The sequence below is a fragment of the Pelmatolapia mariae genome, linkage group LG14, assembly GCF_036321145.2.
Source record: "Pelmatolapia mariae isolate MD_Pm_ZW linkage group LG14, Pm_UMD_F_2, whole genome shotgun sequence".
NCBI classification, from domain to species: Eukaryota; Metazoa; Chordata; class Actinopteri; order Cichliformes; family Cichlidae; genus Pelmatolapia; species Pelmatolapia mariae.
Window position 1 is genome coordinate 40,776,375 of NC_086239.1, and position 26,551 is coordinate 40,802,925.

Here is a 26,551-nt window from a genome sequence, read left to right on the forward strand (position 1 = left end):
ACGACCTGGGCTCAGGAACAAGAACAGCTCGCCACCGCTGTGAGGCGCTCAGAGAGCGAGCGGCGTGGAAGAACGCTCGTGTGTCACAGGATTTATTAATCAGGATTTTTACAGGACATTTACAATCATCAGGTTACACAATCACACTCGCCCATCTGTCCGTGCTCGCAGCGAGGTTAGTGCTGAACAGTATGTAACACACCTGTGAATCAAACACACAAACCCACACAGGTGTGCTCTGACACAGTTTAATGTGAAGGTCCACTTCCTGTTTGTGGGAAAACATCACTGATGGCGGTTCACTTTACGGTCCAAACGGCCTCATTTCCACTCCGCCCCCTCCTTCCTGTTTCCACTGACGACGGAACCGAGGCTCGTGCTGACCGCCTGTCGAGGCTCGGGCAGGCGCCGCGTTCAGAACACGTGATGTGCGACACGCTGTCCTGCTGATGATGTCACAGCGACACCCACAGCAAGGACGCGGTTCTGTCTGCAGTGGAAAACGAACAACAGGAAGTAGGCAGTACCTGGGGCAAGCGAAGCGGCGAGGTAGAAATGAGGCGTTGCCGAGTGCAGACAGGAACAAACCACACGACAGTTTCTTTAATCTTTGATTGGTCGGTGCACACACTTCCTGTTTCCTGAGGCGTCCTGTGGAGTGAGGATGAGGAGAGGAAGTGTCAACAGTGAAATGTCTCTGCGTTTCCAACGTGTCACCTGACATCCGCCTGCTGTCCTCACATCAGCAGCTGCGGCGCCGCATGTGGCTCCGCCTCCTCCCGGTCATTAAAATGATGCTGAACATTAAAAGCTGCAGAAACAGAACACGGCAGCTCGTCTCCACAGTCTCAGTGGATCCTCTTCATCTTCACCGCGATGAAGATGGCAGAGGGGCCGCCACTGGCTGCCTACAGCCTGACTCCGCCTCCTCGGGCCCGGTCACATGTCTGACCACAAGATGGCGCGACTGCCTTTCTCCACGCTTGCCACGTATGCTCCCGAAGGCGACCAGGACACCGAGTTGATGGCTGAGCTGCAACAACAGTAGCAAGGAGAGGTCAAAGGTCAGCAGTGTGGCGTAAGCCGCTGGCGTGTGGATAAACTGAACGATCTTACCTGTGGTTCCGGTCTAGAGTTCGGTCCACTTTCCCCGTCAATACATTCCAGATGTACAGAGCGCCGTCAGCTGATCCGCCGGCTACGTAGCTCCCGTCGGGACTGAAAGAGAACGAGACACACTGAGCGTGCTCAGATCTCTCACACACACGTGCACACGAGTAATGAGAGGAACCCACCTGAAGGTCACTCTGGTCCAATCAGCTCCACACTTGAAACCCTGCGCACTGAACAAACACACACACAGCGAGTCAGCCGAGGTCACCTGACCATCACATCGCAAACAGAATGAGTCAGTCACATGACCACAGCGGAGCACAGGAAGTGGATCTGCCTGTGACGTCAACAGTGACTCAGTGTCGCTACGGCAACAAAAGTATCCTGGGCACTTTTCTTGGGAGTCTGACGTACGACGCGACCGTCAGTCAGTTTGACTATTTTTATATGTTACAAAAGAGCCGCTTTGTCGTTTCAGTCGTTTTGTCTGGTGAACTCTTTGATGTTCTTTTTGCTGCTGTTCGTTAAAGGTCGGCGCCGACCACCTCGTGTGCGGCTGATCGTTAAAAACACTGAGTGTGAGTTTAGGCACTGCACGGCTGAAAATCATGTTTTACACTTGATTTATAAACCGTATTTTTAGTTACACTATAATGCAACCAACACTCCTGCCTCTTTAAACTGTATTTATCATAGTAGCACCCCCCCCCCAATGTGCAATATCACTGATCCCACTGCACCTGCTCCTCAGATGGCATGTATGTGTATGTATAACTTATCTTTCTTGTGTAAATGTCTCTGTGTCATTGTGTAGATAACATTTCACACACATGGGGAGATGTTTCTTCTTCTTTCACTGTTCTTGTAACAGTGACAACAAAGAGCTGTTCTTGTTGTTCTTCTTGTTTTTGGAGGTCATTTAAATATAAGGTGATGTTTCCTCACATCACCCCGCCCTACAGACCGCCTGCCAACTCAGGTGAGATGGACTCGCCATGTTTCTGCTTCCCACCTGCACGGCTGTCTCTGAACTTTGACCGCTTCGTGTTACACTGGGCCCGCCTCACCTGAGCGTCTGCTTCACGGCGTTGGTGCGCAGGTCGACGATCTTCACCAGGTCGTCTCTGGAGCAGGTGAGCAGCTCGGTGCGATCGTGGTTCAGATCCAGAGATGTCACTCTGCCGAACAGCTCCAGCTCCCGTACGATGCTCTCCGCTCTGATCTCACACACACACGCACACACACACGCACGCACACACACACGCACGCACACACGCAGACCGAGCGTGTCATCACCGTGACACAGAGTGATGTCAGAGATGCTGAGTGATGACGGCGTTCGTGCGCCGCTCACCTGATGTCCCAGAAGCGAACCTTCTTGTCAAAATGTCCGCTCATGACGCACTGCTCGGTGCACACGATGTCGTTGCAGCTGGAGCCCGCGAACACCGTCTTCATACCTGCACAGGTGAGCGACAGTTAGCTCGGGTGAGGACTCACCGAGACTGAGCGAGCGTGCACTCACGTACAGACTTTGCTGCGAAGGTCCCACAGTTTGAGCGTGCGGTCGTAGCTCCCGGAGACGATGCGAGCGTTGTCCAACAGGAAGCGAGCGGAGAGGACTTTCCCGCTGTGACCCGTCAGCGTGTGCTGCCGGACGGACAGAAAGACACAGGTTAAGCGCAGGTAAACACACACACGGGTCATCGGCAGGTGACGTCTGCCACTTCCTGTCAGTACGAGGAACCCTGGCGACTTCTGACATGCAGCTGACCATGTCACCGTGGGGACATCACCTGACAGGTGACATTAGATGGACAACAGTTTTCTGGCCTCAGAACAGGTGTGAGATCACCACTCAGACCCCGCCCCTCGGCCTGATGCTCCATGCTGATTGGTTTTGTTGGATGACATCATCACAGAGAGGCTGTAGGAGCTCTGTACAGACCTCGCAGTGATGTCACATCCTGTGTGTCAGCAGCTGCCGAGACCATCGCTGCACCACTAGAGCATGATGGGAGCAGAGAGCGGGGCTGCTGGGAGCCAAGATGGCGGCCGCGAGGGGGAAGAGCTGAGCTTCAGACCTTTTACATGACATCACTGACCAGGAAACTGAGCCGCCACTTCCTGCTGGGCTCAGGTGTCGGACAAGAGCGCGTGGTTTAGCTCGGCGCACGCAGACAGGAGCAGCTGACCAGGACGTTGGTCAGGTGACCCTGTCACCACCAGGGGGCAGCGCTGCAGAAAAATGTGTTTCAAACAAACCGGTGCAGAAACGCGGGGGCCGGCCGCTCTGAGGTGCAGGCCACATGGAACCTTTCTGCTCCGTCCGAGCTGTTTGTTCTACTGCAGCTGCCGTAGCTATGGTTACTCAAACAGCTGACTAATCTGCTGACACACGGTTGGATTTACAGTGAGCGTGTGTGGTGCAGCTGTGTGACAGCTGGACGTGCTCACCCTCAGTCTGTAGTCATCCACGGTCCAGATCCGGCTGGCGAAGTCGTTGGAGGCGGCGAGCAGGTAGGAGCCCTGAAACACAGGAAAGCAGGTCAGTCTGAACAGGAAGTAACGCTGCCGTGTCCTTCCGCCACGTGACCACTCACAGCACTGTCGAACTCGATGCTGGTGATTCCCGCGTTGCTGCCGGTCAGAGCTCCTTTGGGCTCACAGCGACCTGAACGCAATCACAGGAAGTGATTTAGTCACGTGACCTGCTGCAGCTCCGGGGTTATTCAATCAAACATCCTAGTGCATGCAAAACAACTTCCTGTTTAAACCCCGCCTCCACTCACCTGCCACCACCTCCCACAGCTTCACCCTGCGGTCCATCCCTCCTGTTGCTAGGAGACGGGAGCCAGGGCTGAACCTCACAGCATTCACCTCGCCGTCGTGGGCTTCCTGAACACTCAGAGAGAGAGAGAGCGCAGACTGAGACACGGCCGAGCAAGTCATCCCGACGATGATGAAGAGTGGCGGTACTTACGAAGACGTGCAGCGCCGTGGTGGGCACGCGGACCTCAGCGCAGACGCCTGACGGGGCCTCGCTGCTCTCCGGTGAAGTGCTGAAAGAGTTGGCGCTCCGACGCCTGCTGAGGACGAACAAACGGTCACCTTTCATCGACAAGTGACAACGACGGTCACCTCGAGGCGCTGCATGCACGCTAGACGCTCCAATACAGAGGAGCCCCGAGCCAGCACGCGCACACACACACACACACACACACACACACACACACACACACACACACACACAAGGTGACCGTTGTTGTCACTTGTCGTGTGTGCGTGCATGCGCCCACAGACGCGCACACACACACACAAACATAAACTAATAATGGACAGTCAGTAGGTTTCAGACCAAACAGATCAACATTTGTGGCATTAATGGAACTAACTGAACATATCACTAATAAAACACAGTCGGTGTTTTCATTGACCTAAAAAAAGCTTTTGACACAATCATGAAATATTCCTCGATTAACTGGAGCACTACGGCATTAGAGGAGTGGTGCTAGAGTGGGTCAGGAGTTATTTGAGAGACAGGCAACAATTTGTGAAGCTTGGTGAATATCGGAGTGCCTGGACTTTGTTTGTGGAGTTCCACAGGGGTCAGTATCGGGACCACAGCTGTTTATCCTGTGCATCAATGATATATGTAAAACATGTGATATATTACAGGTTATTTTATTTGCAGATGATACAAATATTTTTTGTGCTGGAGAGAATTCACAGCAGCTTTTGGAAATTGTCACACAAGAAATGATTAAACTGAAACAAGGTTTGACAGAAACAAGTTTTCACTAAATTTGAATAAAACTACATTTATGTTATTTGGAAATTGTAAAAAAGATGCTGGAGCAAAATTGTTGATAAATAATGTTGAAGTAAGTTTCTCATACAAAATTTCTGGGTGTGATAATAGACAACAAGATGTGCTGGAAACCTCACATAAAGCATATACAAGCTACACTGTGCAGAAGCATCTCTGCACTGAGTAAAGCTGAACATTTTTTGCCTTCCAAATCACCCCGGGTACTTCACTGTTCACTTACACCGCCATATTTGAAATACTGTGTGGAAATACACACAAAACTTCACTTCAACCATTATGTAAAAAGAAAAAAGCAATCAGGATAATTACTAAAGCTGGATTTAGAGAGCACACTAACATTATGTTCTTGAAATTAAAGATTCTGAAGTTTATGGATCTTATAAAATATAAAACTGCAAAAATTATGTACAAAGCCAGATGTGTTACCATGAAATGAACAGAGGATGTTTTTGACAGAGAAGGGGACTATGAGGGGAAAATTAAACCTGAAGACTCTTAAAGCGCGGACGAAGGTTAAAACCTTTTGTTACCGTTTGTGGGGTAAAACTGTGGAACAGTTTTCCTGTGGACCTACAGCAATGTTCAAGCATCAGTCGGCTCATAAAGATGTTTCGAAAAGTGTTTTTGGAAGAATATGAAACTGATGAAGTTGATCATTGTACTATAACTAAACTGTATCCATCACTGTAGCTATGTTAACACGTCCTTCATTCCTTGTTTACTGTGTGGGGTAAGTGATGATGGGAATCAGGGGTAACAATGAACAGTGGGATTCAGAATGCTGAGCATGGTAGGGACTAATAAGCATGTTATACTTCCTACTCCGTTTCAGACTTAATAATTGTCATTTCATGTCATTTAGACTGTTTTTTAAATTTATTTTCTTTTTTTGTTTTGTCTGAGCACATACGTGTGTGTATTTACATATATATTTGCACATGTAAATTCAAGTATGTGTACTTGTACATATCATTTTTTCTGAAATAAAGATACAATAACACACACAGACGCACAGACGCACACACACAGACGCACACACACAGACATACCCAAACATGAGGGAGATGGAGTCAAGCAGCCCCCCTGGAGGCTGCTGGGAGATCTTCTTACTGCGGACAGAGACACATCGTCACACACATACTGAACCTCCGTAGAGGTCAAAGGTCAGCGGGCACGTGCGGCCTCACCTGGGAGTCCTGCTAAGCGGCCGGCTCGGCGACGTCTCTCCCCCCGCCTTCCCGGCGTCCTCGGTCAGCACCTCGATGTCGTCGTCCCTGCGGAGAAGCAGAGCAATGTGAGCAGGCGTGACAGGAATTCCTGTGTCACTGTTGTTCCTTTATTTATTCCCGTCCGCTGTAACCATGGCAATTTCTCTGGGACATCTTATCTGATACAAACTCAGACACGCACGCTTCAATGGGCAGCGGTTCCTTGGCAGCATCAGCAAGCTCCTTCTGCAGTTTGGCCTGCCGCCGTCTGAAACACACACACACACACACACACACACACACACACACACACACACACAGATGAAGATGACCTGAAGTGGCAGCAGCAGACCTCCTCCCGCCTCCAGCCGCCCTGCCTACCTGCTGTCCTTCTCGTTCTCGGCGTTGAGCCGGTTGGCCTCCTGAGCCTTCTCGGCCATCCAGCGCGACACCAGCTCCTGGTTGTCCTCGGTGGTCTTCCTCAGCTTCTCCTCCAGGGCGGAGAAGGTGATCTGCAGGGCGTCGTACTCGTCCTTCAGCGTCTGGTTCGCCCTCTCCAGGTCCTGTGAAACATGAAGTCACGTTAACCTCACTGCTCTGAGGGGTGACGCTCGCACGTTCTGGGCAACGAAGGTCTCAGCTTGAAAACTTGAGATCAGCTCCCTGCTCCTCCTCCTCCGCCCGACGCTCCGTGCTGATAGATTCTGTTGGATGACATCATCACAGAGAGGCTGTAGGAGCTCTGTACAGGCCCCGGTGTGATGTCGCATCCTGTGTGTCAGCAGCTGCCGGCACCACCGCTGCATCACTGGAGCATGATGGGAGCAGAAAGCAGGGCTGCTGGGAGCCAGAGGCAGCAGGAGGGGATTGTGGGTAATCAGACCTTTTACTGCTCATCACTGACCTTCATCATCTTACTCGGTTTACAGATAAAAACGATGACAACAGTTATTGGTCAGTATAACAGAACTGGTCACAGGTGGGAGGGAGTGACTCCACCTGTCCGTCACAGCTACACCACCTCAACCGCACAGGTGAGCCACGTGAGGCGGTCCTACCTGCAAGCAGCTCCTGAGCTCACGGCAGTCGCCCTCCAGGCTGGAGATCTGCTGCTGGTACTCAAGCATCCTGCAGGGGGCAGCACAGAGGCAGGGTCTGTGTTACTATGCGTGTGTGTGTCTGTCTGTGTGTGTTACTGTGCGTGTGTCTGACTTGGCCTCGTTGTTCTGGATCTCTCGGTCCTTCTGTTGGATCTGGTTGTTCAGTTCGATCACGCTCTGGGCCAGCTGATGACAAAAAACAGGAAAATAACCAATCAGCTGTTTACAGGACTGTCACATGACCAAGTCAGAGGAAGCAACATACACACAAACACAATAAAGACCCTTTTGTACCTACTCGGATCGGCTCGGCACAGTTTTCAATTCAATTCAGTTTTGTTTTTTTTGTTTTTTTATACAGCGTCACAACAACAGTCGCCTCAGGGCGCTTCATATTCTAAGGTCGACCCTACAATGATACACAGAGAAAACCCCAACAATCATATGACCCCCTATGAGCAAGCACTTTGGCGACAGTGGGAAGGAAGAACTCCCTTTTAACAGGAAGAAACCTCCGGCAGAACCAGGCTCAGGGAGGGGCGGGGCCATCTTCGTGTACATATATGTGTTTGAGAATTATACCACGGAGTCAGGGACTTCTGATTTGAGGCCTTAGTTTTCACCAGAGCTACAGTATCCAGAGTCGTACGTAGTGAGGAGGTAAAATTATTAACAAGATGATCGACCTCTGTTGGAGTAGCGTTCAGATAGCTGCTCTGCTCTGTGTTGGTACAGGGCATTGAAGATGATAACAGTGGGTGGATTATATTCTTAAACTTAGTTACAGCACTTTCAGAAAGACATCTGTGATAAAGTCTACTCTCCACTGCTGTGTATGGAACGCCAGGACTGACATCATGAATTAATTAAATACACCATTAAATAATTAATTAAATAAATATTTATGACACGTTTAATTAATTAAATTAATTATTTAATGATGTATTTATTTAATTCATTTTGGCACTTTTGGCCCCTTCAGCTATCACCATGAATTTATTTTATCTGTCAGCCTCACCCATCAAACTAAGTGGGCGGGGTTAACACTGCCACTGCAGCTTCTCTAACATCTAATTGGTTGCCGTGCAAAGTAAGTCAAGACAGGTCGATCCTAGATAATCGATTGGATGTGTGGACTTGGGGCAGCCAGGTATCCCAGAATGCATTTCAAATCACAGGCAGCAATGGTGGTGGTGTAAAGTTTTAAAATACCCCGTTTTTCTGTCACCAGCTACACTTTTAACAGTGTTTTAGCCGCGAATATCGTGGCGTAATCTTCACACGTCTGCTCAGGTTGTCAACATAGAACATGTTTGTGCTCAGATGTTGTCAGAGATGTCACTCGCTCTGCTAACAGTCAGCTGACAGAGTGTAGAGCTCACAGCCCCAGTGTTCCAGCTTCACTGGTTTTCTTTTTCTACGTTAACCGGTTTGTTTACGTACTCCACTCTCCCTGTTCCACATGTTGCATTCACAGATTCTCATTTTCACGATCGTCTCTTTCCGCCTGCTCTTGTGTCTCTGTGCTTCTGTAACATAAAGAACGAGCTGACATTTTTCTCACGACATCCGCGATCAGCTCAACAGGCCCTTAGTTTACCTGCATACCTGCTCACCTGTCAGCTGTTTAACACCTGCTGCTATTTCAAGAAACACCATAGCTGTGTCCCAAAACGTAGGCTGCATCCTCCTGAGGCCGCATTTGTAGACCGATTACGTCAAAGGGACACGACGAAGGCTGTTCCAATTCATAGACTCCTCCAAATGCGTCTTCATTTCCCCAGATTTGAAGGATGGGTCGGGTGTGGCCCAACATATCCCAGAATTCATAGCGTGGCCCAGCCAATTCCAGTTTCCAACAATGGCGGCAGCTGCTTAGTTTTAATATTACTCTTATTAATCTTTCTGGGTCACAAAATAAACTTTTAACATATTTTCAGGCGAGAAAGTAGCTGTGTAAACATCAAATATCTGCTCGGTTTATCAAGACATCACATATTTGCAAAAGTGCTCCGACGTTCTCGGAGACGTCTGTTACCCACCAGCTCGATAGCTGACCGGGAGCTCGAGGGTCACTGGAGCCGCCGAGAACGGCACAACTCCCGGCACATCATTTTCAGATCACCGCCGTCTTTGGCTACTCAGGTTAAACGTGATATATAAGTCACTTAGACAACCTAAAAATGTTATTGTTTGGCTGTTTTTAATGTTTTATTTGTTCGTGAGTAAATCGGTTTGGCTGAGATTAAAGTTATTAGATTAGATTAGATAAAATAAAACTTTATTAATCCCCCGGGTCGGTTCCTCCTTGGTTTTCACACAGCTGAATAAACGTCAAACAGAAAACTGATTAAACAGAAGTGTGAGATGGTCGAGAGTTTACTCCAGTGTCCTGTTATATTTTAGACAGCAAGGAGCAGACGGCCGAGTTTATTAAACTCCACCCAGACAGCGGTGACGCTAATCTGAAGGTTAGACCGTCCAATTTCACAGCCTCGCTCTTCCGGCCTTCTCGGTCCTTGAAGGACACGGCCCACGTAGACCGCGAAGGCCGGGTCCTCAGGAGGATGCAGGTTTTGGGACACAGCTCACGTTAACTGGTGATAGTCATAGTTTAACTGGGCAGCCGGTGCTCGATATAACGCAATGTCGGCGCATAATTCTGCATAAGATTAGTAAATATAGTTTGTTTCCTGAGCGCAGAGCTGCTGGAGCTCGTTTCCCTACAGAGCACTTTACAGGCGAACCCAATTTATCAGCGGCTGATGTCACACAGCTTTGAAACCTCACCTGAGTTTCAGCTCAGTGTTAAACACTGGACTCAGGTTCTGTCTGTCGGGTCACGTTTACTTCGCTGTTTTATTTACAACTGAGAGAATCTGTTTACTAAACTAAAATAAATGATGTTGATTTGTGTAAGTTTTTTTATGTTAGTGTTTCGGTCACGTTATGTTTACCTGTCAAAGGCTTGTTAGAAACTGTGAAACACATGGTGCAGACGTCTGGATGTTAGAAGAAAACTAATACTGCTCACGAATGAGACTAAAGGCAGGAAGGTGTCCTTTAAAACTACACATTAATAGGACCTCCATATTATTTCATAGTTAATGATATAGCGCGTGTATTTCAGTAACAGCCTACTGATTTCAGTGTAGTGAACAGTCACACAGCTCCGTGGGTGTTATCTGTGATACTGCTTAACTATAATTTATCCAAGTTAACTTCAGTTAACCATTCAGACGGTTCTTTTGCAATGACAAACATAAACACTCATGTCGTCGGTAGGTTTCTGCTGTGCCAGCTGTTTACGTTTATGCAGTAACCATGGTAACCACGCACTCTGAGCGGCTGGATCGACGCAGGTCAGACAACAATTTTACACATATGATCTTAAAACAGGACACAGCCACTCTACGTGCTGGCCTCATATCAGATGTGAACGCAGACTGAGTCTGTGTTTGACGTTTGTTTCTATCTAATCTTCCTCTCAAACATTTAAACAGCAGCGAATCTGCAGCTGAGGGAATACAAACTCAAACTGTAGTGCGCATGCGCCAACCAGCATGCAGCCTGTTACAGTCGCTCCTGCTTTTTCTCGTTAGTTTAGCTTTTTCTTACTTGCTCTTGTACTTTCATCCATTTATTATCGTTCCCTCAATCATGTGGATTGAGAGAGTTTTTGTTCTGCTGGTGGCTGTGGAACTATTACTTTTATCGAGGAACGGGACCACGGCACAACTCCAACATACTGCACAGACTGTTTACTCCAGACATGAGCTGATCGCCCTGATGCCGGTCAGACCCGCAGACGTACCAGCTGAAATCTGGAGAAACACACATCGGGGATGCAGAGGTCGAGGACAGAAGAGGAGAAGGAAGGAGACGGTGAGACAGCGGCGGCTCGAAGCGAGGAGCAGGTACAAACCGTGTCTGCCGTTATCAAATAAAATCGATGAGCTCTCAGCACTGCTACGGAGTCAGAGGGAATACCAGGAGTGTAGCCTGATGTGTTTCCCCAAATCATGGATGCACCAGGACATTCCCGACGAGAACGCTTCCACACTGTTCGGGCGGGCAGGGACAGCATCGCTAGCGGTAAGCAGAAAGGAGGTGGGCTTGCTGTTTTAGTTATCAACCAGTGGTGTACCCCCGCCAACATAAGAATCAAAGAAAGGATTTGCTGCCCGGACATTGAACTGTGTGCTGTCGGACTCAGGCTGCATTATTTACCGAGGGAATTATCTCATGTCATGTTGGTGGCTGTTTATGTTCCTCCCTCTGCTAACCCCACCGCTGCATGTGACACTATCAACTCGGCCATAGCCCGGTTACAGACTCAGCACCCGAGTGCCTTTATTGTGATCTCAGGTGACTTCAACCATGTCACACTGGACAATACACTACCTACATTCAGACAATATGTGGACTGTCCCACCAGGGGGGAGAGAATCCTGAACCTACTGTATGCTAATGTCAAGGATGCATACAGCTCCTCCTCCCTCCCCCCACTTGGAAGGTCAGATCACAACCAGATTCACCTCACCCCCCGCTATGTGCCAGTTGTGAGGAGGGAACCTGTGGAGCATTAGGAGGTGGTCAGAGGAGGCCTTAGTGGAACTACAGGGCTGTTGATATTTAATATACCTTTATTAGTCCCACAAGGGGAAATTTCATGTTTTGAGGTGACTGATTGGGAAACACTCTGTGAGCCTCACTGTAAATAACCCTAAATGCCTTTATTTAGTTCATTGCACCTTATTTTGACACTCATCGTTGTTTTCTACTACTAACTTCCTGTTTGGGTGTAGAAGCTTTTATTTTGATGGGACAATTTCCTGTAAGACTGTTTTTGGCGCAGTTTTCAGCAGCAGTCGCGGGAGTTTGAAATGTCATGGTTTAACGGAGCCTATGGAGGTATCTTTTGTTATTAGCAGCCCCCTTGATAGAGGCACAAGGTATGGTTATGACATAAATAAGGACATGTTTAGATGTTTTTGTGACAGAGGCTTCATTTGTTAGATGTTACGTTGAACGTACTTTATGTTATAATGTTTACGATTGTAAGAGTGTGGATTGTTTTGCTTACACGCTGTTTCTATGTATACATCCTCAGCTCTTACGGTGAGATTGATGGTTTACTGCCATTAAACCTTCAAAACGTCATCAGTAAAGTGTCATCCTTCATTCGGGGGGGTTCGCTACACTCACGCTGAGGACATCAATGGGCTTACTGAGCGTATCACGGACTACATAACTTTCTGCACCGACTTCATTGTTCCACCTTTTGCTGCAGTTCCAGCTGCCAGTCTTTTAGGGTATGTCTCTACCAGCTTTGCACATCTACAGACTGATTCTTGCCCATTCTTCTTTGCAAAACAGCTCCAGCTCAGTCAGATTAGATGGACAGCGTTTGTGAACAGCAGTTTTCAGATCTTGCCACAGATTCTGGATTGGATTTAGATCTGGACTTTGACTGGGCCATTCTAACACATGGATATGTTTTGTTTTAAACCATTCCATTGTTGCCCTGGCTTTATGTTTAGGGTCGTTGTCCTGCTGGAAGGTGAACCTCCGCCCCAGTCTCAAGTCTTTTGCAGACTCCAAGAGGTTTTCTTCCAAGATTGCCCTGTATTTGGCTCCATCCATCTTCCCATCAACTCTGACCAGCTTCCCTGTCCTGCTGAAGAGAAGCACCCCCAGAGCATGATGCTGCCACCACCATATTTGACATTGGGGATGGTGTGTTCAGAGTGATCAGGGCTCGCAAAATCGCTAGCCCGACGTCCCGGGGCTAGCGATTTTTCCAGTCGGGCTACCAGAATCTATCCCTGCCCTGCCCGTCGGGCTATCATAGGAAGGAAAAATATATGTCAATGCTTTTGCATTCTTTCGGAAATGTAGCTGGGTAAATATGTCATTGGCATCGGTGAACCACTGTCAATATGTGACTATGGCTGCTCAATTAATCGAATTTTAATCTAAATTACGATCTGGGCTTTCAACGATCATTAAAAATGACTGAGCCGATTATTAGCACCTCCCTCGTGCTTTACTCTCGCGCTGCTCCGTTTGGCAAATCGAGCGCACCTCTCTGCGTTTCGAACACGCGTCACAACAATTAAGAGGAGCTAACAGAGGGAAGCTCGGAAAGCTAAGCAGAAGTTATTTGGAGAGGAGAGTGACTGCCGTTGGCTGAAAAGAGGTAAAAAAAACCCTTCAGTGGTGTGGAAACATTATGGGTTCGCGGAGTCAGACGTGGATCAAGTAGACATAGTGTGTAAACTTTGGTGTCGTAGCTGCACCACAGAGCGACATGGCAAAGTTCACTAAACATAGATGTTTACATTTTATTTTTATTGCAAACATTTGCACTGTTATCTGTATTTGCACACTATTTTATACTATTTTTTGACAATCTTTAAAGCCATTATTCAATACATTGTTATTGTTAAATAAATATCATCAAATAATCGAGATCTCAATTTCAGTGAAAATAATCGTGATTATCATTTTTGCCATAATCGAGCAGCCCTATATGTGACATATTGAAATCGCATTTGAATTTGCGCTTGTTTTTTGCTTTCACTTTGCAATCGCGCGAACTGTGTATAGAGAGCGACAGTACTGATTGGTGAGTGACGATAATTTGCGCACCAATTCCTCTGACATCGTCTTATCAATCGTTAGTTTACTATCAAACATGACAAGTGAAATCTCCCGCAGGAAGCTTAAACATGTGAGAGGTTGATCGCGCAGAGAATCGCTGAGCGTTATGTGAGTGCGTGTGTAAAGGCAGCAGGATATATATTTTAGTTCTGCTGAGCCAAATAAGACCGGTCAGGGTGAAGAAGTGACAGCCAAAGAAAAGCTTACCACAAAACGGAAAAGTTATGACAAATCAGACTATAAGGCAAAAAGAAAGTGCAGCTTTATGGTTTCATGGACAAAAGAATTTCTGTGGCTGCAATATGACAAGCTAAATAACCAGGGGTGCACATAAGAGGTCCGCAGGTGCGCATTCGCTGTCAAAATAAAATACGCGCACAGGATAAGAAGTTGCAACGCGCGTTTGCGTCCATAAGATTTTCTGGAGGAGGACAGACATTTGTTTAGAACTCTTAAAGATGTCGAAGAAGCTCCTTTAAGCAATTACTTTGGTGTTCCTCCACCTCCAAAGAAATGTCAGAAGGAGTCCGAACCACAAAAGAAGCGCGTATTCCAGGAAAAGTGGTTGCAGGAGGTGAGCTGGCTTTAAACAAATGATGAACGCACAGAGATTTGGTGCAGAATGTGCCATGAAAATCCCACTCTAGCGGACAAAAACAGTGCCTTTTATATGGACGCAAACGCGCGTTGCAACTTCTTATCTGGTGCGCGTCTTTTATTTTGACAGCGAATGCGCACATGCAGACCACTCATGTGCACCCGTGTAAATAACATAATGTTCTGCCGGGTGTGTTGTTGGTTTCCCTCGATTTCTGAGTCGACAAGTGCCTTTGTTACTGGGACCAGTAATTTTAAGAAAGGCCCCCATTAGAACCCATGAGAAATGCAAGAAATGGATTATTGCTCAGTCTGCAAATAACATACTAAAAATCAACCTGAAAAATCTGTTTAGAACAGCCTACTATGTTGCAAAGAGTGAACTACCACTGGCAAAATTTAGCAGTCTTTGCAAACTTCAAAAAGCAAATGTCCTAGATCTTGGTTCCACTTGCCTCTTACCTGTGATTTCAGTGGAAATTTCAAATTCAGGATCTGACACAGACTGATTCATGTTCTACAGTTCTTACAAGTACATAGAAATTTCTGTTCAATTACAACCAAGTATTTGAGTTGATGATTGTAATTTGTGTTTCAACAATTTTTTGATTAATGTTTTGTTTCTGTTACAATATTATACATTAAAGTATAATATTGTAACGGAAACAAAACAGGAAACAAAACATAAAAAAAATTGCTCCCTTTTTTATTCGGGCTACTTAAATTTATTTTGGGCTACCAAAAACTGAAGAGTCCCTGCCCGAAGGGCTACCAGGGATTTTGAAATTTTGCGAGCCCTGGTGATGTGCAGTGTTAGTTTTCTGCCACACATAGCGTTTTGCATTTTGGTCTCATCTGACCAGAGCACCTTCTTCCACATGTTTGCTGTGTCCCCCACATGGCTTGTGGCAAACTGCAAACGGGACTTCTTATGGTTTTCTGTTAACAATGGCTTTCTTCTTGCCACTCTTCCATAAAGGCCAACTTTGTGCAGTGCACGACTAATAGTTGTCCTATGGACAGATTCCCCCACCTGAGCTGTAGATCTCTGCAGCTCGTCCAGAGTCACCATGGGCCTCTTGGCTGCATTTCTGATCAGTGCTCTCCTTGTTCGGCCTGTGAGTTTAGGTGGACGGCCTTGTCATGGTAGGTTTACAGTTGTGCCATACTCCTTCCATTTCTGAATGATGGCTTGAACAGTGCTCCGTGGGATGTTCAAGGCTTGGGAAATCTTTTTGTAGCGTAAGCCTGCTTTAAATTTCTCAATAACTTTATCCCTTGATTGAGTCTAATTAAAAGTCTGTCTTGGTCTTTGCTTTTCAAGGTTTTGCATTAGGTAATAGGACGTGGTACCTTTGTAGTACCAGATACTTCTGTAGTACCTGTACGGACGGGGTTCCAAGCGAACTGAGCAGGTACTAAAATGTGACGTCATCAGACTGCATGTCACCGATTCGCTGGTCAGTGGCGTCACTCAATGAGTGTCCCCCGAGTCTGGAGAAACGCCGTCGACCTTTGTTGTAGCGTTTGTGACGCTACAACAACTCCGGCACCCCCCGTGTGCGGCAGCCTGTTACAGCAGCTCTGCTCATTCTGAGTTTCTTTCTTTCTTATCTTTTTCTTCTCGTAATTTTTTATAACTAAAGTATTAGTAATTAGACTCTGCAACCGTGTTCTACCGTTTTGTGCTAGTTCTACTTGTTTCTACTTTTTTCACCCGTGTCTGGGGACCCAGAGCAGGGATCCTTTGTTTACTTTGAGGATCAGCTGTTAGCGCTGCGTCCCGCAGCGGTACAGTAATTATTGGAAATGTAAGATCTTTGCCCAATAAGATGGATGAGCTCACGTCGCTAACCTGGTCACAGAGGGAGTACCGGCAATGTAGCATCATGATGCTAACGGAGTTATGGCTAACACCGCTAACTCCGGACACGAGCGTGACACTACCGGGATTCCAGCTGCTGCGAGCGGACAGAACGAGAGAGAGCGGTAAGAGGAAAGGAGGGGGACTGGCAGTGTTTGTGAATGACAGATGGTGTAACCCTGGGCACATCACTGTGAAAGAACAACTCTGTAGCAGAGACATTGAGCTGTTAGCCGTTAGCATGCGTCCGTACTACCTGCCCCGGGAATTCTCGCATGTTATCGCGATAACAGCGTATGTCCCCCCTCGGCCAACGCGGATGCAGCCTGTGACACTCTCCACTCAGTGGTCAGCAGACTGCAAACACAATCTCCGAGAGCCCTCCTCATAATATCAGGGGACTTTAATCATGCCTCACTGGACTCCACACTGCCCACCTTCACCCAGTATGTGACCTGCCCAACCAGAGACAATAAAACACTGGACTTACTGTATGCCAGTGCTGAAGAGGCATACAGTTCATCACCTCTCCCTCCCCTGGGCAGATCTGATCACAACCTGGTGCACCTTGTCCCTGTGTATGAGCCCTTAGTGCGCAGGGAGCCACCAGCCACCCGCACAGTGCAGAGATGGTCGCAGGAGAGCGAGGAGGCTCTTAAGGATTGTTTTGAGTCGACTGTGTGGGAGGTGATCTGTGACGACCACGGAGAGGACATCGACAGCCTTACTACATGCATTACTGACTATATTAATTTCTGCGTGGATAACACCGTACCTACCAGGACTGTACGGTGTTTCTCCAACAACAAACCTTGGATTACCCCGGAAATTAAAGCTGTCCTCAAGCAGAAGAGGAGGGCCTTCAAATCCAAAGACAAAGAGGAGTTGAAAAGGGTGCAGAGAGAGCTGAGGGGACTGATAAGGAATGGGAAGGATAGCTACAGGCAGAAGATGGAGAACCAGCTTCAGCAAAATAACGTTGGTGAAGTCTGGAGAGGCCTCAGAACCATCTCAGGCCACAAACATCAGAACTCTCTGCCTGGGAGGGATGTGAGGTGGGCAAATGAACTGAATCATTTCTTCAACAGATTTGATTCAGCCATGAGGCAGTCTCCAACATCGGCTGCAGACTCAACCACCCCTACTGCTGCTGTTCCACCTCTAACACCTCAGACACTTCACACCTCCTCTATTCACCCTGCTCACTCCTCCCCACCCCCAACAACAGCATCCAATACACAATCAACACAAGGCTCCAGCCTGTCTCTCTCAACCACCCAGGTTAGGAGGGAACTGAGGAGGATTAAAGCCAAGAAGGCAGCGGGTCCAGATGGCATCAGCTCGAGGGTCGTCAGGTCCTGCGCGGACCAACTGTGTGGTGTGATGGAGCACCTCTTCAACCTGAGCCTGAGGCTGGGAAGAGTCCCACAGCTCTGGAAAACCTCCTGTGTTGTACCAGTGCCAAAGACTTCACGCCCCAAGGACCTCAACAGCTACAGGCCGGTGGCTCTGACATCCCACCTGATGAAGACCCTGGAGCGGCTGGTCCTGGCTCAGCTTCGGCGCCTTGTGAGCTCATCACTGGACCCACTTCAGTTTGCCTACCAGCCTGGCATTGGAGCGGATGATGCCGTCATTCACCTCCTACATCGCTCCCTCGCTCACCTGGAGACCGCTGGGAGCACTGTGAGAATCATGTTCTTTGATTTCTCCAGTGCCTTCAACACTATTCTTCCCTCGGTTCTGAAGGACAAGCTGGAGAACTCTGGAGTGGACCATCACCTCACTACCTGGATTTTGGACTACCTCACCGACCGACCACAGTATGTGAGGACTCAGGGCTGTGTGTCGGACAGGGTCGTCTGCAGTACGGGGGCCCAACAGGGAACGGTTCTGGCTCCGTTCCTCTTCACCATCTACACTGCAGACTTCTCCCACAACTCCACCCAGTGCTTCCTGCAGAAGTTCTCTGATGACTCTGCTATAGTCGGCCTCATCACTGATGGGGACAAGGAGTACAGAGGACTGACTCAGGACTTTGTGGACTGGTGCCAGCTGAACTACCTCCAGATCAATGCCAGTAAAACAAAGGAGCTGGTGGTAGACTTCCGCAGGCACAAACATCCTCCACTGCAACCACTGAACATCCAAGGTATGGACATTGAGGCTGTGGACAGCTACAGGTACCTTGGTGTTCATCTGAACAACAAACTGGACTGGACTCATAACTCAGACGCCCTCTACAAGAAAGGGCAGAGCAGACTGTACCTGCTGCGGAGACTCAGGTCGTTTGGAGTGGAGGGCCCACTCCTGAAGACCTTCTATGACTCTGTGGTGGCCTCAGCCATCTTCTATGGTGTGGTCTGCTGGGGCGGCAGCATCTCTGCTGGGGACAGGAAGAGACTGAACAGGCTGATCCGAAGGGCCAGCTCTGTTCTAGGATGCCCTCTGGACCCAGTGGAGGTGGTGAGTGACAGGAGAATGGTGGCTAAGCTGTCATCCCTGTTGGACAACATCTCCCACCCCATGCATGAGACTGTGACAGCACTGAGCAGCTCCTTCAGTGGGAGACTGCGGCACCCATGGTGTGGGACGGAGAGATTTCACAGGTCTTTCCTCCCCACTGCTGTCAGACTCCACAACAAAGACTTTAACTGATCAAACACACACATCCACACATGTGCAATAACACTAATGTGCAATAATCTTTCTGGCATCGCTGTATTTTTACTCAGTTGTATATAGCATTTGTATTCTATTTTTATCTTATTGTATATTTTATTCTATTTTATTCTACTGTATATAGTATTTTATTCTATTCTGTACAGTTGTGTACTGTATTTATTCTTATTTTATTTTATTCTAATTTTGCTTCATAACTTTTGCACTGTCCACTTCCTGCTGTGACAAAACAAATTTCCCACGTGTGGGACTAATAAAGGTCATCTTATCTTATCTTAATTATTTCGCTCGGACGCATTGCTATGACAACAACCAGCAAATTAGGATGTACTAAATTGTAATGGAAAACCAGTCGATCGAAGCAGGTACTGATGAACACACACGCAGGCTCCTGTTGGATGCAGTGTGGTTCTACAGCCCAAAGGTGGCATCATTACACCAAACCAGAGGTCAAAGGTCAAAAACTAAGCCAGAAACAGAATACGTTCATAAAACAGGAAAGCAGTTCAGCTTCAGCCTGTCCGCGGATCACTCTTTACGCTCCGTTTGGAGCTGTGGCATCATCGTATTCAGAGGTGGAGCTCTCCAGCACAGGACTGCACCTCCACCTGCCCTCGCTCACTGTGATGAGCAGCAGCAGGAGGGAGAACTGAAAGTCAAACATTCACACTTCCTGCTATAAAGCCTCGTGTGTCAAATGTCAGCAGCTCAGAGTTTCCATGAGTCAGAGGATGTCAGCTGACAGAAAGTGGCAATCACAGCTGACTTCCTGCTCCGAGTCACCGACACGTCACACTGACATCAGAGAGACAAGTCTCTGTTCTAACTGACATCACGTGACTCCAAACTGTCCGTCAGCTATCACTGTGACATCACTTCCTGTTAGTGATGGTCAGGAATCATGTGATTAGTTGCGAATTCCCTCACATGATCAGAACTGCGAGCAGGTCCCTGCGACTGACGTCCTGTCATCCTCGCCTGTGGCGGCGGTTTAAGCAGTGGGTGTGGCACAAAGAGGCGCTTCAGTCTCGGGTGGGCCAGCGGTGTGTGGGTGAAGCAGAGCCTCGCTTCACCACCAACACGTGAGCGGCCACAGCGCGTCAGCAAACACGCAAACAACCCTCCATCCACTGTCTGTTTAAAACGATGTCACGGCGCTGCGACTAGTCACTCTGTTGCCGGATTATTGAGGAGCAAACTGAGCGTGTCAGACAGGAAACACTCCAGGTTTCCCCGTACCGTGTGCACCATCACAGCTCAGTAACTTGCACCTGTACGTCCCCCTAACCCCGCCTCCCCACACACACGCCTCAGGCTCGGCGGCACGCCGGCAAGCACTCACCTCGCCTCGTTTCTTGTGCAGCTCCGTCAGCTCCTCCTGGTGCCGAATCCTCATCTGAGCCATCTCCTGCTGAAGAGCGTCGCTGCGACTCGAGTCCGCCGCACTGCCACGGGACACAGAGACACGTTAGACGACACGCCGACGAGTGACAGCACACACCAGCACGCCTTACACTCACCTGGACTCGTGGCCTCTCTGAACGTCATATTTGTCGGCCTGGTAACGCTCCGATAGGACGGCCTGCAGGTCCGCCTTCTCCAGGAGACGGTTATCTGAAAACCCATAAATACATCAACAACAATGACAACTCAAACAACATGGACGCTACGCTGTAGGTGGCTGACAAGTGTGTGGGTGGAGCTTCCTTCTGTCAGCTGCACTCAGGGTTACGTCAAGTCCTCCTGAGCGTCGACACGACAGCTCCAGTCAGCTGTACAGGTGTGTGAGCTGCAGCCATGTTTAAATCCAACATGGGAGTCAGCACCGTGTTAATGTGACGGGGGCGTCACCACAGCAACCTACGAAGCAGAGCTCTGAAAGCCTTTACTGCGATGAGTCGATGCTTCTGTGGGCACACTGCTCTGTGCTGCCTCTGCTAACTGCTGTTAGCCGCTGTCAGTGGAGCTCACGCTGCTGGACTCGGACACTCTGTGACCAAACTGAGTCGAACTGAGAACGTAGTCCTTCTTCATCAGAGTGGAAGTGGGATTTTTAGGACACTCAAGCTTCTAATCAGCTCCTGCTGTTGTTTGGCAGGGCGTAGTCATGTGGGTCTAATCTATCGGGAATAACTGAGTGTGTTCATGCAGGTTTGTGTGTCCTAGAGCTCTGACTTCAGTTCAGACTTAAGGAGGAAGATGAAGAAATGTTCATATATAGCTCAGCTACTTGCGATCTTTAACTTCAAACCAACTTACAGCTGCTGCCTTACAGCAGTTTTTAAAATAACTTTAAGATTTCTATCTGAACCTCTGGAAACTGGAACATTCCAGGGAATTCTACCCAGTACAGAGGGTTAAAGAAAGAGTGTCTCACACTGCAGGATGATCTCCTCGAAGGCCTGTCTCTGCTCTCGGTCTCTGAGCTTGAGTTGCTCCGCCACGTGTTTCTTCCACAAACACTCGCCTCGCCGCTCCGCCATCACCTGCTGACACACACACAAACACACACAGAGCTTTGACCTTTAATGCAGTCTCCACCTGTCTAACAGAGGGCCAAACACCTGTTCAGGTGAATTGTTGTAAGAGGGCCATGACTACGGAGGAAGTGCAACATATCCAGGCTTTCTTTGAGTTAACTAGATCAACAAAACCTAACCTCAGTCAGAGCCAACTCTCTCTGATAACCTGGGCTCTCTGCTTCAGGCTCAGTGTGCACCCACATGAAACAGGGGTATTCTGCATGTCATGCGACTCTTCCTCCTCACAGAATGACCCTGTGAGTGCTGCTTGCACCAATCAAAGCCATGATCACTGATGATGATGATGATCTGAGAGCTGAAGCAGCAGAATCTTTGGCACAGAGCGGGAGAATAAAATTTGATTTACAGTGAATGATTTGGTGTCTGAGCGCGCTCAGTGCTGCTCTTTGTCTCTAAGGTGACGGCTACACATTACAGCTGTTTCCATGGAAACATGAACACTTGCTGTCCCACAGCCTGATAAAGGAGACGTGAAATCAGATCAGAGGGAATAACCGTAAATCCCGGACTACAGAGTGCACCTGATTAAAAGCCGCATGCTCAAATTTTAGAAAGAAGATCAATGTTGTACTTGTACAGGCCGCACCGGATTTAAAGCCGTATGTGTTTCACTTGTAATATGAAATATTTACACAGAAATATTACACGTGAGGATTTTTAACGTTTAATTTAATCCGTAAGGTAACATAAACATGGTAACATAAACGTTATGGTAACATACAAAAATACATACTGCAAATGCTTTTTTTCCTCGAACAGCACCTGTAACACGGCTACCTCTAAGTAGAGATGGCACGATACCACTTTTTTATGTCCGATACCGATATCATAAATTTGGATATCTGCCGATACCTATATGAATCCGATATAGTATGTTTTTTAATCAATAAAACAGGTTTTTTAATATCTTGCTGCATTTTGTATAAGTTCATACTCAAGTTTAAATAAACAACAACACTAAAGCTATTCTGTTATACCTGTATGTAAAAAATACACTGCACCCAAAATATTTCATAGTTCAGCAAAACTGATCAATCTAATGAACTTAAACCTGCACCATCCTCCCTATTCTGGTATTTTAAAGAGTACTTAGCAGAAATATTAAGCAACCTAACTAATAGGGTTGCAAACTCCCAGCAAAAAAAAAAATAGGGAACCACCCTCCACCTCATGATGCTTAATCGACGTAATCAACCTTAATTTGATGCAGTGTGAAAAAAAAAATGCACAGAAATCAATTATTTTTCAAGAATAATTAAATAGATTCAACATCTTTCTTCTACAGAATTGCAGACTGCACAGATGGTATCTTCCCAAAGGAAAAAGTACTATAGCTTACTAGGGTATATTAGACTTAACAGTTACTATATACAGTAATGGACTTCTATACATTTTACATCAAATTAAAACTTTGGGTGTAAGATTCAGATAATTATTTATTAAAAGCTAGACATTTTAAATGAGAATAAGAAAGATAAGTATGTCTTTGTGCCCCCTTTTCCCTGTTCATGCCCTATCGGCCCCCCTGGCTAAACTTTGCTAGATCCGCCCCTGCACATTTACCAGCTACGTAGAAAAGGATCCTGGTGTAGAAAGTAATATTAAATAAATTCTAACAACAGCTTATCAAGGTTAAACGTGCTGCTGTTGTTCAGCCGCTGGTTTCCTCTTTCTGGTGCAAAGTGGGCCAAAAACAAAGAAGAGAGACGGACTCGCGACAGAAAAGCCGATCAGCTGATCATTGATCAGTTTCAGGATTGAAGTAGCGGCAGGAGAGGGAGTGAGAGAGAGAGGCAGTCGCTAAATATATCGGTTGTTAAGCTTAACGTGGGAATGCTTTACAAACATTCAGAGATGAACTTACACACTTGCTTTACTTCTCTCTGGAATAACTTCCTCGGAGATGAAATGCTGGTTTGCTAGCGAGGCTACAAATAAACACAGCTGCTCTATCACGTGAGCACACTGCTCCGACGTGCTAAGGCTAAGAGCTGAGTTACGCCATGTCGCAAGTTTTGTGAGGTGCTTTTTTTGATATTTAATGGATCGGATTATATTTTTTATTTCTCTCCGATATCCGATCCAGTAATTTACGTCAGTATCGGACCGATACCGATACGTAATATCGGATCGGTCCATCTCTACCTCTAAGTATACGTACGTATAGGTAACACACAAATTACGTTGCTTATGTTTTTTTTACGGAACAGTGCACAAACAACATTACAACGTCTCTTAACAACCGGTAAAAAATATATACCGTCTATATACTACTTATCAATTTAAGTGTTACCAGGCAAAATGATTTTGGTCGCATGCATTAGCCGCACGTCAGTATAAGCCGCAGTGTTCACAGTGTGGGGAAAAAGTAGCGGCTTATGACCCGAAAACTACGGTAATGTGATTGGTTGAACAGATGTGTTCACTGTTTGCAGAGTGACTCAGCAGGAGTTCTGCATCACATGACCACATGACCACATGCAGTCTTAGCTGCTGGGCATCTTTTACTGCTTTCCGGAAGAAGCTGCACACTGACAACATGCTGCACGTAAAAAAACAAACAAACAGAGGAAACATCACCTGTTCTGCATCTGTTTCCATGGTGATTCAGCTTGTGGAAGAGCCGATTGGGCCACAGAGTCTATGTCAGCTGATAGGTAATAATAAAACCTGTAATCTGTGTTAAAATGGCCTAAATAGGCTCTTAAGCCCCGCCTCCTAGATCTTTGTCTGAAAACACAGGGGCTCAGGCTGCTCAAGTCTCACCTGGCCTTTCAGGTGTGCAACCTCTGCTGCGATCCCTCTGACACCCAGCAGAGGCCCACTGTAATTGGGCCTCTGTCTGTATCTTAATTATCCCTTGGGGATAAATAAAGTCTCTCTGACTCTGTGAGTCTAACCCGCAGACTGCCATGTTTAACACCTGACAGGGTGTGGAAAACACGCCTAGGTAATAACCTGCATTATTGGGGGCGTGGCCTCTTTGACTAACGGCTGTCTGTAAATGGACAGGTCGGATACAACTACTGGAGTGCTCAAAGCACTTTAAAGCGCACACACACACACACACACACACACACACACACACCTAAAGAGTAACTCAGGGTTCAGTGTCTTGCTCAAAGGCACTTTGGCACCCAGGGCTCAAACCACCAAACTTCTGATTGCTATATAACCTGCATGCTCACATGAGCTACCTGGACCTCTGTCCCACCCCTTGTGGAGATGAGTCCAGTTACGTCGGATGACGTCACTCTGATCAGACCCTCCTGGTGGCGGAATAACTAAACCTGTGAACTCAGGTGAGGAGCACAGGCGACAGCGACGCGGTGAACCACGTGATTAAACTCCCACAACAAAGACAAACACACTGATGACGTCAGGTGGACCCCGGCTCCCCTGAGCGGACGGCTAGCTTCTCTGTTAGCATGCTAACATAGGAAGAGCAGTGCTAACAGGCTAACAGGCTAGCGGTCCTCTGAATTCCTCCGCCCGCGGTGGGCGGCAGCGTGGCCGCGGGGAGGGCTCCTGCGGGCGGGCCTGGGGTGCTCCGAGGCTCGCAGCGAGGCTGCTCGCGGACTTGGACCCCCGTGACTCAACACGTTAGCATGCTAGCCGCGGGGCTCGCAGAGCGTAGCGGACACTCACTGCGCGTGTGTGCGTCCCGGACGGCGGCGCGTGTCCTCCGCAGGATCCCCGTCCGCCTCGCGCTCCGGTCTCCGGTTTCCGGTGATTTTCGGTGAATTTGTCATCAAACGACACCTGAGCTGCAGCCGCCGCTCCACTTCTGCGCCATTCTGGCTCCAGCGCGCACTTCCGGGAGGCCGCACGAAGATGACGTCAGAACTGATTGTTTCGGTGAATCTTTATTGACACTGCGTGAACGAATGGCCCCGAATGAGTATGTATGCGTGGTGTTCCGGTGTTGTGCCCAAAACTGATTGCTCGTATTTAAACTGCTATAAATAACTTGTTGTTCTATAATATGTGAAATATATGTCAAATGTTTCCCTCATGAATGACATCAAGCTATCCTGAGCCACAAACAACATTCCTGTCACAAGGTAGACGCGGCAATCAGTTTTTGGCAGTGACTTTTATATATCCTTTATTTTTCCAGTTAAATAAATCTCCTTGACATTACTGTTAAAAAACACATTTTTAATCTGGCCAAGAGGACGGCAGATATTGCAACAAATATAACAACAGCTCTGTAAACATATTTCAAGTGGACAAAAAGGACCGGATTGGTTATAATGTAAGTACAATAACACAGAGTTATAAAGATACTTGAAAAACATGTCATTTTTAAATTTTATATATAACCCCTCTGTTCACCAAAGTCTATTTACCAACATATGTAAAGATATTACACACAAAAAACACAAAGAAACATTGGAAATCACTTTTTGGCACAACACGGCAGGTGTTCAGCTCCGAAAAGCTTGTACTTCCCAGTTAAAAAACACAAGACTTTATTCCACAAAAGAACAAAGTCCAAGCGCAGCAGCTGCCTCAGTCGCACACAGATGACATGAAACACATACAGTACACAACGTTTCACAGCTTGTTGTCCTGATGTGGTCCGGATAAAAGGCGATTCCAACAGGAGACTGCATGTGCTTAGAAACAGGATCCTCCTGGAACAGAGCTCTGACCTCTTCATCACAGGTTCAACAACATCAGAATTACAGACAAAGAAATAAAAGCTCCAGTTTTAGACAGGATATGAAGAGGAGTGACATCACACATGCTTGTAGGAAGCTGAGTAATAATAAATGTGTTGTTTAGAGAGGAGGAAGGAAGACAGAGCAGCGTTCTCAGAAGAGTTCATCATTGAAGATTTCTTTATAAAAATCTTCAGCCTTTGCTTTTTCACTGCAGAAGATTTCTTTGATTCTTATGAGCTGAAGAGTCAAGGATCCATTCCCAGCTCTGCAGCTCAC

General features: G+C 47.4%; 1 protein-coding gene and 2 non-coding genes across 5 annotated transcripts; all 3 read right to left on the reverse strand.

Moving 5' to 3' along the window:
* Positions 1-76: 76 nt before the first annotated feature.
* atg16l1 (ATG16 autophagy related 16-like 1 (S. cerevisiae)) lies at positions 77-25,445 on the reverse strand. 3 transcript variants are annotated; one of them, XM_063494407.1, is made up of 20 exons: positions 25,254-25,445; positions 21,440-21,548; positions 20,583-20,676; positions 20,405-20,507; positions 7,366-7,439; positions 7,212-7,281; positions 6,535-6,716; positions 6,356-6,421; positions 6,133-6,219; positions 5,995-6,054; positions 4,097-4,202; positions 3,906-4,011; positions 3,717-3,787; positions 3,571-3,642; positions 2,643-2,763; positions 2,468-2,573; positions 2,181-2,330; positions 1,296-1,343; positions 1,117-1,218; positions 77-1,033 (listed from the first exon to the last, which is right to left on the reverse strand). In XM_063494407.1, the coding sequence occupies exons 2-20, from the start codon at positions 21,543-21,545 to the stop codon at positions 940-942; spliced, it is 1,818 nt and encodes a 605-aa protein (XP_063350477.1). In that variant the 5' UTR covers positions 21,546-21,548; positions 25,254-25,445; the 3' UTR covers positions 77-939. The 3 variants fall into 3 exon arrangements, with proteins under 3 accessions (XP_063350477.1, XP_063350478.1, XP_063350476.1); XM_063494408.1 differs by having other exon boundaries at positions 4,097-4,199; positions 21,440-21,551; positions 25,254-25,444; XM_063494406.2 differs by having other exon boundaries at positions 21,440-21,551; positions 25,254-25,443.
* LOC134642121 (small Cajal body-specific RNA 6) lies at positions 2,944-3,219 on the reverse strand. Its single transcript, XR_010095852.1, has one exon. It is a non-coding gene; the product is annotated as a small Cajal body-specific RNA 6 (non-coding RNA).
* Positions 6,786-7,058, reverse strand: LOC134642120 (small Cajal body-specific RNA 6). The gene has a single exon (XR_010095851.1). It is a non-coding gene; the product is annotated as a small Cajal body-specific RNA 6 (non-coding RNA).
* Positions 25,446-26,551: the final 1,106 nt, after the last annotated feature.

Coding starts and splice junctions, on each gene's coding strand:
- atg16l1 (XM_063494407.1), bottom strand. CDS start 21,545: ATGGCGGAGCGGCGAGGCGAGTGTTTGTGGAAGAAACACGTGGCGGAG. Junction 3,643..3,716: donor GCATCGAGTTCGACAGTGCT/GTGAGTGGTCAC, acceptor CCTGTGTTTCAG/GGCTCCTACCTGCTCGCCGC. Junction 2,574..2,642: donor GGACCTTCGCAGCAAAGTCT/GTACGTGAGTGC, acceptor TCACCTGTGCAG/GTATGAAGACGGTGTTCGCG.